We start from the raw sequence: 14,595 nt of genomic DNA on the forward strand, positions 1-14,595 counted from the left end.
ATCACCCCTGCAGTGAAGAAGAGCAGAAAGAATGGGCCATTAAGTGCCGTGCAGCGCTCTGTGGGCCTGGATCGAGACGTGCTCCGGGCGGCTTCCTTGGCATGAAGTAATTCTTTGCAGCTGGTGGCAGCATATTCTGACGAAGCAACATATGAACCCTGGAGATAATGAGAACAGTTCAAGCGTCGCTAAAAATGTTCGGAAGATAAGCACACAGGACAGAGGGGCTCGCTCAAGGCCGAAACCGAAACTTATTGGCAAACAACTGCGGGTGTCCCTGGCTGACTCAAAATCAGAACTTGAGGCTGAGCTGTCATTGTCATCTTTGGACTCGTAGCTCGTCTTCATTACTAAATGAAGCTGCGGGTGCAGCCTAATCTTGAGTGGAATGGCTTTCCCACAGCGCATCTGCACAGGACAATGACACAAACGTCGCCGTGGGAGCAACCGGAAGAACACTGTATAGAAACAGCACAAGTGGCTCTCTACCAGATTTTAACAAAAGAAAAACTGAAACTGCTGGAAACTGACCGAAAAAGCCAGGTCTACACGTTGCACATGCAGGGTACTGTCGGAAATCATTTTGGCAGAATAAAACTATCCGGACTCCAAACCAGAGCTTACTAGTGAATGGCTGGCATCACTTTTACGTAATTATCACCACTAAGGGCTCTCAGATTGCAAAGCTGACATTATAATTTACATTTGACTTGCCGGGAACGTTTTGATAACAAAAATTTGACATTAAAGTTGTGCAACCACGAGTGACGGGCACCCAAAGCGCAATATACTTTCAAAACCGCGCCTTTTCTGACATCCGGGGGATACACTGCATGTGCTATTGCTGTTCTTAATTAACTTGGGTTCGTACTCAAGTATAGCGGAGTCACATGGTTTGTGGTGCTGTTTGTGAGCATTAACAGAGGCAGCCATCCTTTTCCGCATGTGCTATTGCTGTTCTTAAGGGGGGAGGCTGGTCTTAGACAAAACTTTTTTATTTTTCAAGCTATTGAGATGAAAACTTTCAAACAGATGTATTTCAGCATTCTGATTTCAAATATCAATTTAGATTTTGGATATAGCAAGTAGTTCTAATTTCATACAGATTTCATTGTTAAAAGCCTATCGCCAATTTAAAGGAGCCATGAAGAGAAAATGCAAGTTGGTTTTATTCGAAAGATTTCGTGTTTTATAGTGCCCCCAGTGCTTGTCCGGATACAAACGGTGCTTTATTCACTGAGAAATTAAACAATTTAGGTTAAAATTTTGATTTTCCCGCTCAATCGTGCGTTTTCGTGGTCCCAAATGACATCACAGGAACCGACCGCTCTGCAGCCTAGAATACCTTCAGTCACACATCTGCTGTACAGGGTAGAGACGCGTATACGCTGGCGCCGCCATTTTCGGTTGCTCGCTCGCCGCCGAAGCAAGTCATTGTGTCAAAACTGCGCTAAAATTATCGCCGCAACGCGGTTTACTGAAGAAGTTTGAATCATATTGTCGGTTTCGCGTTGCTAGGTCTCGTGGGAAACGAAAAGAATAACGCGTTGAGCCCGTTGGCCCAATTGCGGCGGCACGGGACCGTTCAAAGGTTGTCTCCACCCTGTACAGCGGTGTTGGTTTGTTCCCGCGTTTCTTTACGTTACCCGAACCTAGATAGCGCCACCATACCGTGGCAAGTGTTTGGTTTGTTTTTGCCCGCATTTAAACCTGGCTTGTTTTTGTTCTGGGAGAAAATATTCGTTCCCTGAAACAGTGCTCGCTGGACAAATGGGGTCACGCAAGACACGGTTGCATGCGTCAATCGGCCAGTGTCGTCTGAGACAACCCCAAGCCCTGTAGTGCTGTGCAGCTAAACCAAGCATGCTGTGCGCAGTACGAACAGCAGAACGCATCAGTACTTCTATGTTTACATGTGCTTTCGTAACTTCCACTGTTTGTCCCATCATTCTTATTGCTTTGTAAAGAATGTGCCCTAAATTTAAGCGCAAATCGCTCGTTCGTCTAGTTTGTAAGCTCTACCTAATTTGCGTCTGCTTCTGCCAGCCTCCGCCAATCGCAGAGCTTAGCCCATGTGACGACATAGGTTCTGTTGCGGGAAATGAGCTGGTGGGTCGCATGACCATTCCCGTTTTTCCTAATTATGTAGCTTAATTGAGCGAAGTTTACGTTAAAAGTGGTGTCAGTATGATTCTAACGAGACAATCTTTTGAATGAACCAAACATGTGTTTTCTTTTCATGGCTCCTTTAATTAACTTGGGTTCGTACCCAAGTATAGCGGAGTCACGTGGTTTGTGGTGCTGTTTGTGAGCATTAACAGAGGCAGCCATCTCTTTCCACAACTGACACTCATCTGTTCTTTTTCTTGGGTGGTTTAAAGATCATCGCCACACGAAACAAAAATATACTATATACAGAAAATGACATTGCAGTCTCTGAACTGCATGCCAGATGGTGCGAAATGCCTGAAGCACAGAGGGAGTTTTGAAACCTGCTTCTGAAGCTATCAATTGTGAGCACCATTGATGGGGTATGAAAAGAGGGGTAGAAGTTGGTGCAGGATAGGGTAACATTGGTACCTTTTCAGCCCTTACCGCAGAATGGGGCTTTTGCGGTACTGCGTAATGTCAAATTGTATAACTGCCCCGTGTCTGTTGCTTGAGAACTGGGTAGTGTGTGCACTAGTGCAATACTGTCAGTTTATTTCATCATGCTTTGCCTTAGAATCTTGTGAATTCCCATTTTTTATTTGTTCAGTACTTTCCGTGGCCTTATAGTTGCCAGGGCAAGAGTATCGGCAACATTTATGCACAAAGCACATTATCTTATGCGGAAGAAAACAAACTTGGAAGTGAGGTACAGAGCACGTGCATACAAATCCAAGATTAAAAAAGAGAACAGATGAACAACAGATTTTCTATTGTGGCTGGGCACTAAAGAAGGCAAGAAAAGAGCGGCAGGCACAAAAATCACTTCATCTAGCACAAATCAGGAAAAAATAAAACGATTGGGCCGATGTGTTGTAGGTGCTCTGAATAGCTTGTATGTAGAAAGCTTTTTTTAGAAGTAACAGGTCTTGGCAATGAGACGACAGACAAAATACAGGGCCTCCATTAACAGGATTAGCCATTGAATGTGCAAATTATTTGGGGAATGGACACTCGTTCGCCCAAAGCCATAACAAGGAAGAACAGATCAACAGTGATCAACACATCACATTGCATAATGTGTTGAATGTGGTTTCGACTTGCACAGTCAGAACAGCTGAAATTCCCTGGCCACCTCTTGGTCTCATCGAAGTGCGTGCGCTTTGCAGCCTGGTGTTCATCAAGAAGTACTCGGTCATCGAGGCCGACAAGAAGGTTCCCTCCCAGCTGCGAGTGATGAACCTGAGTGATGCCTCGCCCTACGAGACGCTCCATGCCTATGTGAGCAGTGCCGTGGCCCCCTACTTCAAGTCCTATGTCAAGGAGACTGGGCGGGCTGAGAGGTAAGCCTTTGGCTGCTTTGGGCTCTGGTTCGCCCTGACATTTCCCTTCTAGTAGGGGGAGGGGGGGGAGGTGCAGTGCATAAGCAGGAACAATGTTATTTGAAGAATGTAAATGGGAGCGATTTTAATGCATTCCATTCCCTAGTGTAACTTGTAACCATCAGGAAGAAGGCCTGACTACGACTATAAACAGGGCATGGTAGTGGGTGTTTTATTGTCATTCTGAACCACCCTGCAGGCTCGCCTGTGTGAGGCAATGCACTTGATCTAGAGAATTTTCCCATTTCATATTATCCCGAAATTTGTCTGCATAATCATGTCATCTAGACTCCACAGTATTCTGCCCTGTTTTGTTTTTAAAATGTGATGTTCCCTGTAAGTAAAGCAAAAGCGTGGTGTGAAGATTCAGTTGCACGATTGTACATTTTCTGTACCATTTTTTGCCTTTGTGTAGAAAAGTCTTGGCCGGAAGCAGTATTTTGTACTTGCGGTAAGCATTTAAGCATGTCTTGCACATCTTTTTCGTTTTGCCTTTGCGTTGATACCTTGGATGAAAACCGATATTCCTACTTGTGGTAAGCATTGATTGGAGCATGAGTTGTGCGTCTTTGTCTTGGATTCCTGACACTGGAGTGTCACTGTTTTTGCATTATTTGTGCACTCCAGGAGTAGAAGCGAGTATTGTGAGGCCAGCCTTTTCAGTGTCTGAATATAGAAAAGGAAGAACGTGCCTGAAAAGTGTTGTCTTGACAGCCTCCGTGCAGCTTTCTGAAGCTGCCGGCTTTCAACAAAAGTGATGTTCAGTGCATTGCTGAATAGCTTGCTTAGCTTCTGTGCTGCAAGGCGTTTGTCACTGACTAGTAAGAAGGACACCCATGCCACTAATGTACCATTACACTTTATTAAATCGCTCGGAGACAACTGTTTTTTGCTTACGGGACCCTCGCGCTTTCACTCTCTCCCCCATGGGGAACAGGGATGGAGACAAGATGGCACCCACGGTGGAGAAGAAAATAGCCGAACTGGAGATGGGTCTGCTGCACCTCCAGCAGAACATCGACATTCCCGAGATCACGCTGACTGTGCACCCCGTGGTGGCGGCCACCATCAAGCGCTGTGCCGAGGAGGGACGCCGCGCCGCAGCCATCGATTTTGGGGACCGCACTGAGGACTCGAGCTTCCTCAACCAGCTGCAGAATGGCGTCAACCGGTGGATACGAGAGATCCAGAAGGCATGCGGCTCTCCTTTCTCACTCCTCTTTTTTTTTAGAGTATCAGCTATGACAGAAGAACGTGACATTTATGGGCGGTTGCATAAGGGAGGCTGTTCAAGAAATGCAAGGGACAAGCAAAAATTGCTATGTATGTAGGGAGCTGTCAGGTTGCAAAAGTGCGAGTACCTTTTTCATTCCACAAACTTAAAGAATTTAATACGCAGTTTTTTTAGTTTTAAGGCTTCAGTAATGAAAAGATCAAGTGTAGTGTTTGTTTCATAAAAACTAAATTATTGGTCAATTATTTATGTAGGTCACCCCTTGAGATGAAAAAAACAAACAAACTTGTAAACAAGTCTGCAGGAAAGCACACCAGGGGCGGTATTCTCGAGTTTTGCCCCTTTTGCGTCCCTTTCAAAAGTGTCCCTTTTAGCGAGCCCTGATTGGCTAAAACCAAACAACCGGAAGTGACGTAACGCAAGCGCAACAAAACCTCTTGCCAACGCCCATTGCCTAACCGGAAGTAGGTCACGATGAAAGGGACTCAAAAGGGACGTTTTCAAAAGGGACAGTTACGAGAATACCGCCCCAGATAGATGCTTTTATTCCCAATTGTCATCCTTTATGGGCACTTCTGTCTGCTTGAGTTACTCATCAAATCTGTCTGAACCTTTGTCTAAAAGCCTTGCCCTGCGCCTTGTAGAGCAGTGCACCCCATGACTTGGAACCTTTAAATTATGTTCAGTCCCTGGCGTGCAAGCTCAATCGCTTTGCAGCAGATGGCATCCCATGTGACAAGTATTGATCTTTCCCAAAACTTTAAAGAATGAAGTTGCCTACTTTATTCTCTAGCTTTCGATGCACCTTATGACATGTGCAGAGTGATTTCTTTTGGGGGTGGCCTAACATATCCTCTCCATCTCGTCTTCAAGTATCAGATGCTTTTCTTGGACATACCAAACTGCCGCTGGTCTGCTATATTGCCCGTCCCTTTGCCTATCGTACCACTTACATCTTGGAATGCAGCAGTGAAGTGCTGTAGAGTTCCAAAGCACACATACTGAAGTGTTGACACAGTGGAGAACGCAAGATGAGAATTGAATACACAAACAAGAATTACGAACTAATGGAACTGAACAAGAGAAACTGGCATGCAGAAAATAGCTGTCTGCTTATGGCAGCTATATAATTAGTGATGGATTTTGTATGTGTTTTTGGTGGGGGGACTCAACCTATGTTCCGGTTTCTATGCTACATTTCGCATTACCAAGCCGGCGGCGAATGTTAAGATCCCCAGGTGGTAAAAATTAATCGAGCCCTCCATATGGCGCACCTCATCGCCTGTGTAGCTTCAGCATGTTCAATTTGTCATAATCAATCAAAACCATTACCAAACTGAGGTGTTTCTTGAGTTCGCACTTAACATTACCGTATTTACACGATTGTAAGTCGACTCGAATGTAGGTCGACCCCCAAAAATTGCATCTTTCAAAAAAAAAAAAAAAAAAAAGCGAGGGCCGCCTAGAAAATCGTATCACAAAGAGAAGCTCTTCCGTCAACCCACACGACGGCTCTACCATCATCGATGCTCCCACAAGAGCCGTGCGCTCGCGGTATGCGCGGTAGATGTTAAAAAAGAAAAACTTTTGTATAAGCACCCGGAATAACCAGCGGGAAGAACACATTCGCCGCGAGGTGACAACCATCGAAGCAACCGGCAGCGGCCACTGCCGCACGACACCAGAACAAACATGGCGGCTGTTGGAAGCGGCGGTGCGCGCGATTTACTTCTGAGCGACTAACCTCCCACCACTGCGTTCGGAAGTGTACTGAACAACGTGATACGATTTGGGCCACGTTAGCGCGGCACATTGAATCAAGGGATTCGCTAATACTCATTTTGTTTGTTGGAGACGAATAAAACGCTTCTTGACGCGTTTTTGCACGTGATTCGTGCGTGTCGGCGTTGCGCGGGCGACTTTTTCTTGCCGCGTCGACGATTCCGCGCGCGGCAGCTTCTACTGCTTTTAAGTTCTACCACGCGGCAGCGGGAGCAGGGTTCGCACAGGTCCTTGAAAACCTTGAAAACCCTTGAATTTAGAAGTGTCAATTTCAAGGCCTGGAAAGTCCTGGAATTTTTAAATGGTCCTTGAATACCCTTGATTTTTCCGGAGAGAATCAATGGCCCTGCCTTTTCACAAGAATTTAAAGTGTTTTTCATGGATTTTAGGTGTTAACAAATGTAAAGAAACATTGTAACAATCAAGTTTCAGTGTATGGTGTGAAATTACGTTTGGTGGATTTTCATTATTACAAGGCAACATTGGGAGCAGGCACTTGTCAATCCAATTCATATCGTGATACAATCCAGTGAAAGCCAGCTTCTGTTCTCTATCTTGCATCTTCCATCTAGTCTGCCTCATACGCTCCATCTACGTTTGCTTGTACGTGCAAATGGTGGACGTGCACATAGTTCATCCTGCCTTGAAGCAACACTTGCTCCAGCTGATGCTCTTGCTGACAAAACAGGACATTCAGGCAACATGAACTAAGTTTTGAAATCAAACAGCGTCAGAAAAACAAAGAAAAAAGAACCTGTAAATACCAGCCATGAAATAAAAAAAATAAAGCTGGGGGAGCATTCACGAACCCGTTAGCGCCTATCTAAATGTGCACTAATGTGCTTAGGAATTGGGCAATAACGGAATTTTGCATTGTGTTGAAAAAGTTGTAAATAATCCCGGATAAAACATTAGATGGGGTACTTGGAAATGTGTTTTCTGGTCCTTGAAAGTCCTTAAAAACCCTTGAATTTTTGCTTTTGAAGCCTGTACGAACCCTGGGGAGGAGCCTGACGACTTGCCCCAATCGGGAGGCGTGCTCTTCATGGTGGCAGTTGCCGGCTGGCGCCGCCGGAGATGTTTAGGCTTATCATGGTGGCGGATATTTGATTGGCGGTTTCCGTCGCGGCGCGGATAATACTTTATAGTGTCGTTTTCGACCACATTATCAGATCCCTTCCTGCACAAACGTCTTCGTCTGTGCCTTCAGTGATATCTTAGGGAGCGGTTAGAAGTGGTCGCTGGAGCTATGCGCACCTCTTCGCGGCTGGTGACGGCGCCATGTTGCCGCCGCCGCCGCAGCTCGCAGCATGCGCGTGGTATTTGCGGCAGCGTCAGTGCGGCACATTTTTGCGAGCAGAAAACGCCTCATGCGGTTCACACTTTAGACCATAACCATGGGAACGAGGGTGCAAAGCTGGCCCCACCTCGCAACACCCCCGATTTCTCGTTTCTCTTGCCGTTACTAGCGGTAGACGGTTCAACTTTGATTATAAGTCGACCCCCCGACATTGGATTGTCAAATTTGAAAAAAAGGGTCGACCTACAATCGTGTAAATACGGTACATGTTACGTGGCGCGACAAGCAATGTTTTTTCATCCATGCAAAGATGAATGGTGGCCCCTTACTTACTTCGTGCTTTTGAGCTGCGAAGGCTTATTTTAGTGCCTCCTCACCTGTACTGAACATGGCGACTTTGTTTTGTACTCACAAGAAACACTTCACCTATTTTGTTTTGACATATTTGGAATTGAGAATTTGATTTGGCACTGCAGGGGGCCGTTTGTATGCGCTAAATTGAGACTTTGAAAATCAGACTTTTGTCTGCTGTGTGAATGAATGCATTCTTTATTGTGAGGAAGTTTGAAATTATGCTTCAAATTTTTAATCTAGAAATGAGAAGGTTTACTGTATTCTAAGCAGGGCGGCGAACCAGAACAGAAGCGAACTGAAAACCGGAACTGAACCGGTATTTTTGCCGGAACTGAACCCGAACCCGAACTGTTATTTTTTGAGCACGCTGAACCCGAACCGGAACTGAACCGAAAAAAGAAATACCAGTTACCGGTTCATGCCGAAACGGTTCGACCCTCCATTGTTGATATTGCACAGTCAATGCAATTCAGGTCTTTTTTTCTTTCATGTACCATCAACTTCTTACCCACTCGCGCACTTTCCCCTCCAGACAATTGAACTTTATCACGCTCTATGTAACGAGGGAAATGAACGAGCACCAATGTAGCAATGGTCTGTTGCTGCTGGAAGCGCCAGCTTAGTGCAAGCTGACCAAACGAAATGTCATTCTCGGCAGCTTGTAGGGGATATAAAACGACTTTTCCCTTCCCTACCTGCGACTTTATTGGAGCAATCAGGCTGCAGGAGTGCTCCACTGTGCATCAGCGAAAGCCCACACCCGATGTGTGCAAACTTTTTTCATTTTATAATTTGTTTAAAAGGTCCGACACCTGCAAATTGTTAATACTTGACAAGTGTGACCGCAGGAGCTGCTCAGTGGCTAAGCCGTTTGCTGCTGACCACAAGTTGCCTCGATCTCCCTTCCCCCGACCGTTTTTCTGAAATAGATGGAAATCGAGACTGAATGTGTTTTGAGAATTTGATCCACGTTTAATATCACCAGCTGGTTAAAATAAGTCTGCCGGCCTGCAACATTAGCTGCGCCTCGGAGCAGAGATATAGCACGGGGCATCAAATGCGCCAGTTTTCTTTTAAAAATGTGTTTGCACGGAAAAAAAGAAAAAAGAAAAGGCGAATCACGTTGTTTTAAAATATTGCGCAAAAAAGTAAAACCAAGTAAGTAAAAAAAAGCACCAAAACGTGGATATTGCTCTATACTTTTCCCTGCCTTTCACAACCAAACGTGTCATCAATGCGAAGGACGCGAGTTCCGTGGTCAGTTTTGGAGGACAGTCCAGCGGACAAGTTCCGTTTTTTACAGATACAAATAACAACAGATATGTCAGGGAAAACTGTTAAGGTGCGCACTTAATCCCTTGGCAAGAAACTGCAGCCCTCAACCTTGTCTTGGAAGCAGAAACAGTAATAAAGCAGATGACACGTGCAGAAAGGCAGGCTGGTACCTCACACTGCTCCATTCGCCCAGCAATCATCTTTTCTGCGTGTTCTGCAGTTTTGTCTCTTTCAAATCTGCGTTTTTTTGAAGGTGCACTTGTACTGACTGCCAAACTCGCTACATTACTTCTACTGCTACTCGTTCCGGAGGGGAGTACTGCTGTGGACGAATTAAAGAGCGTCAACCCAAAACAGTCCCATCTCATGCTCCGCGCGTCAAATTTCCCTTTCATTTTGTAACAGCCTAATCTGTCATAAGATTCCGGATGTAGCCCACAGAACGATGGCCGGGGGTCAGGCGGTACGATGACATACTGATTGTAATGCACACATCTGGCATAGCTATCGCAAAAAGAATTGCAGTGGTCAGAGCAATAATGCAGTGACGAAGTGTTAACTAAAGCTTACTTTTGACGAAAGTGTGGCTAACACATTCGATAAGGTGACAGCTAACAAATTATTCAGGGTGACCAAATAATCTAATTCACTGTTAGTATTTGTGTGCCTATTGTAGGATTTTTCTGCTTTGTTACAAATAAAATGTGTCATTGGTATTAACGCGCCAGTATGCAGACGTTTAAAGCTTCAAGGTTAGCGTGATGGGCGATTCCATAGCGACGATTGCGATTTCAACAAAAAAGGAAAGGGCAGAAAATATATCCCACCATCATATTTCTTGGCGGTGGCTTTATGAATAGTCGCTAGGACAACATGAAGTCTGGGTGAGAAATTAGGTGGTAAATCCTTGCCACTTCATCTGTTTTTATAATATCTCAGAATTGCAGTGATGCTACTGCTGCGCCAATTGCGCCAAACTGCGCCCAAGTGCTCTGGCTGCTACATCCTGCTACATTTCCTCTAAATTTGGGGATTCTGCGCCCGACCTGCGCCCAAGGGTGTACGCAGACTAACAAAGTCAGGCGTCGTAAAATTGCCGTACTCACTCGCCGGCGTGCGGCCCGAACTATGTCACCGTTTCCTGCCCTAACGAAACTAACTACTTGAAGTTTCCCACTGAAAGCGGCATTGCGGTACACCTGTTTTCAGGTCGCAATCCGAGCCAAGCCAAGGCAAACTGGCCCTTGTAGCGGTAACGGTAGAGTGCCTAGAATATTTCTGAAATATTCTAGGCCCTCTAGTAACGGCGATAATGCGTTTTGCGCATGTAGGCGCACAATGCCAAATCTCCCCCCTTACCCGAGACCTATTGGGTTCGCGAGACTGGTTGCCGCCAACGCGACCGTTCGCCTCGGGGTCTTCGGGCTGCGATATGCGTCGTGATATCCGTGCCGTACTCGTGAACCTCGGCAACAACGCCAGGCGTTGTGAAATTGCCGTACTCGCTCGCCAAAGGGCCCAGACAGCAGCGTACGCGTCGACCGGGTGCCTGTGGAGTTGTGCTGGAAGAAAAGTAGGCAAGAGATGTGGGCGCACGAGTTGTAGTTACAGTGGATCAGGGTGATACGAATTTCAGGATGAGACGAATTTCTGATTAGTCTCGGCGAAATTGCACTGTTTGAAATGGGAAAAGTTTCGGCTCTTACGAACGGAGCTGCGGTCAGTGCGGTGCCCGGCGGATAATACGAACGAGTCGGCGAGGTGCCCGACTGCCGAGCGAGCAAGCTACGGCGACGCACAGGACCTCTGCCCTCTTTGTCGCTCTTTCTCCAGGAACGGCCAATGTTTTCTGCTCGCAAAAATGCGCCGTGCACTCCACAGGCACGCTGACGCTGCTGCGAAACCACCCACACGCTGCGCGGGGCGCGGCCGGCCGCGGCAACATGGTGGTGGCTTTGGTCACGAAGTGGTGCGGGACGCTCAAGAGACCGCTTCTAACCGCTCTTTAAAATGCCACTCAAAGCACACACAAAGTTCCTTGTGCGGTAAATGAGCTAACAGTGTGAACGAAAACGGTGCTATAAAACATCATTCGCGCCGCTAGTGAAAGCGCCCATGAAATATGTCGGGGTGCTACGCCTAAACATCTCCGGCAGAGCCAGCCGGCTGTCTCAAGCACTTCGTAACTGCCGCCATGAGGTGCATGCCTTCCCATTGGCGCTAGTCGTCAGGCTCCTCCCACTGCCGCGCTAGTCCGCGGGCGCCTGATCGCCGACGCGGGCGTGAGCGCGCACAACGCCGACGCGCACGAATCGCGTGCAAAAACGCCCCTGCAGTGAGTGAGCTTGGGCACTGTGAGTGAGGAGATGAAAGTACAGAAAGGACCGCTCGGCGACATGGAGGTTAAAAAAAAAAGCAGAAAAACGTCACGGATTTCGTCACGCGAAAGTAAGAAAAGAAATAATCGAAAATTTGTTTTAGTGCTTAGTTTTTTGGTCTGTGTTCACACGAATTTTGGATGATGGGAATATTTTTCGCGGTGCTGCGAGATTCGTATCATCGAGATTTTACTGTAAACAGATGAGAATTTGCAAAGTGCAGGGGGAGAAAATAGTATGTAAGGGCAGGAAACGGTGACATAGTTCGGGCCGCACGCCGGCGAGTGAGTACGGCAATTTTACGACGCCTGACTTTGTTTCAGAGCTTAATGAGTACGGCAGGCATATGACGACGCCCGTCTTAGAGATTTCACGTAGAGTTAATAGAGGCATAGATTTAACATACGGGGAAATTGAAGGTGAAATGCGTGCATGCGGCCTCGCAGGGAACTAATATAGTCTCGGGGTAGGAGGGGGGGGGACTAATGGGCTACCTTGTCATTAACGGAGGCGTTTTGGTTGCTTGCGGCAAACATGTCGTAAAGGGGCAAGGTCCAGCCTGGTGCTGCATGTTGGTTGCCAGAAATGGCTGTCCACTGCCTTTGTAAACAAATAGCGCTGCTATCGGTGGCTTGTCGTTTTAGACCCTTACGGTGGCAGCGCTGACGCTGCTAAATAGTGATGCATGTGCAACACGGGGAGGAGCGTGATGTTCAATTATGCAGTCAAAGCCGTGGCGCTACTGATGTTATTGGTAAGTTTTCCCCTGATAGCCTTCCTATAGTGCTCGATTTTACATAGCATGTTTGTTGGGACGAGCAATTTTTAGTTTGTTCATAGTAAATCTGCTATTGTGTAAAAATGAGAGCTTGTTTTTTTTTAAATTTTTGTTGTGCAGGCCGCTGCACAAAGTTCAATGCAGAAAAATAGGGACAAAATATCCATGTGTTCTTTTAATTTTAATTATCGTTGTAGGCGTGCTTTTAGTGATTATCTATCAAGAATGCAATACGTGTCTTAAAATTGCTTCTATCAACACCTGCTCCGAAAGCTGGTTTTGGTCGCGGGTTCGATTCCCGGCCGCGGCGGCTACTTTTCTGATGGAGGCAAAAAGCAAAAACGCCCGTGTGTACGAGATTTCGGCGCACGTTAAAGATCCCCAGGTGGTCAAAATTAATACGGAGCCCTCCACTATGGCGCGCCTTATCGCCTGCGTTGCGTCGGCGCGTTAAACCGTACAATCAATCAATCAATCCGAAAGCTGGTTTTGCTGCTCCGAAACGCATTTTTGTCTGCTCCAAAAGCTGCTCCAAAGTGGCCTAAGCCGGTAGCATCACTGGAATTGTTTAAAGTTTGCTTTGCAATTGCGCCACTGCCCTTGGGGAACAGCAGCATTTTGGATTTTTGTTTGTATTGATTTGACTGTCATTTTAAACTACTAAATGTTTTTTTCTAATTGCAGCGATAATTCAACTCAACGAACTGGTTTGCAAACCAGTTCAAGCTCCCGAACCGGTTCGCGAACTGGTTCGGTACGTGATTTTGTTGAACCGGAACTGAACCGGAATGAAATGATTTTGCCTGTACCTGAACCGTAACTGAACCGGTATTCTTTTTTGGTTCGACACACTGATTATAAGCGACACTAAATAGCTATGAGCAACACTTTTCCTCTTTTGTACGGAACTCGCTTGTTAGATGTCACCACACGCTTGCCTAATAAAGTTGGACAACGATGAAGTGAGATAGGAGGAAACGCGGAGTATTTTGTACTACATGAGTATTAAAAGAGGCGGACTACAAGGGTCCAGGTGAAGGCAGTTCAGTGCAGTGTGGGCAATGGCCGTTGTGACGATATGTGTGCCCTTTGTTCCTCCTCCTTGACAGGTGACCAAGCTGGACCGGGACCCGTCGTCTGGCACGGCCCTGCAGGAGATCAGCTTCTGGCTGAACCTCGAGCGGGCGCTGCTGCGCATCCAGGAGAAACGGGAGAGCCTGGAGGTGGCCCTCACCCTGGACCTGCTCAAGAAGGGCAAGCGCTTCCACGCCACGGTCAGCTTCGACACTGACACGGGCCTCAAGCAGGCGCTGGCCACGGTCAACGACTACAACCCACTCATGAAGGACTTCCCCCTCAACGACCTGCTGTCGGCCACCGAGCTGGACCGCATCCGGCTCGCCCTGCACGGCATCTTCTCGCACCTGCGCAAGATCCGCTCCACCAAGTACCCCATCCAGCGGGCGCTGCGCCTGGTCGAGGCCATCTCGCGCGACCTCATGGCCCAGATGCTCAAGGTGCTGGGCACCCGGCGGCTCATGCACGCCCCCTACGACCACTTTGAGGCGGTGATGAGCGCCTGCCTCGATGTCTACAATGCCTGGGACGAGGAGTACGACAAGCTCCAGTCGCTGCTGCGCGACATTGTCAAGAAAAAGCGCGACGAGCACATCAAGACCGTCTGGCGGGTGACGCCCGCCCACAAGCGCCTCCAGTCCCGCATGGAGCAGATGCGCAAGTGAGTTTTGTGGTCTTTTGTTTTTACTTGGCTGCAGTTGCGGCTCAGTGCCAGAGGAGGATCGCATTGTTTGTTCATTCGTTGCAAACTGTTGGGAGAGAGCATCACCAGAATGGCTGCAGGTGGCACTGTTCTTGCTGTGTGCCAGATTGATAGGTGGCATTTAAGGTGCTCGGCTGCTGCTGATGGGTAGTAGGTGATGGGTTTGCTTCTGAGCTGAAGAACT

General features: G+C 47.2%; 1 protein-coding gene across 1 annotated transcript in view; it reads left to right on the forward strand.

Moving 5' to 3' along the window:
- LOC144174886 (dynein heavy chain, cytoplasmic-like) overlaps positions 1-14,595 on the forward strand; it is a 408,801-nt gene that overhangs the window by 26,399 nt on the left and 367,807 nt on the right. Inside the window, exons 3-5 of the mRNA XM_077703850.1 lie at positions 3,318-3,491; positions 4,468-4,723; positions 13,741-14,369. Of these exons, the coding sequence (XP_077559976.1) occupies positions 3,318-3,491; positions 4,468-4,723; positions 13,741-14,369 (1,059 nt within the window). The remainder of the gene's footprint in view (positions 1-3,317; positions 3,492-4,467; positions 4,724-13,740; positions 14,370-14,595) is intronic.

This window comes from Haemaphysalis longicornis, unplaced genomic scaffold, assembly GCF_048455015.1.
Source record: "Haemaphysalis longicornis isolate Haplotype H1 unplaced genomic scaffold, Haemaphysalis longicornis Haplotype H1 scaffold_1, whole genome shotgun sequence".
Taxonomy (NCBI): Eukaryota; Metazoa; Arthropoda; class Arachnida; order Ixodida; family Ixodidae; genus Haemaphysalis; species Haemaphysalis longicornis.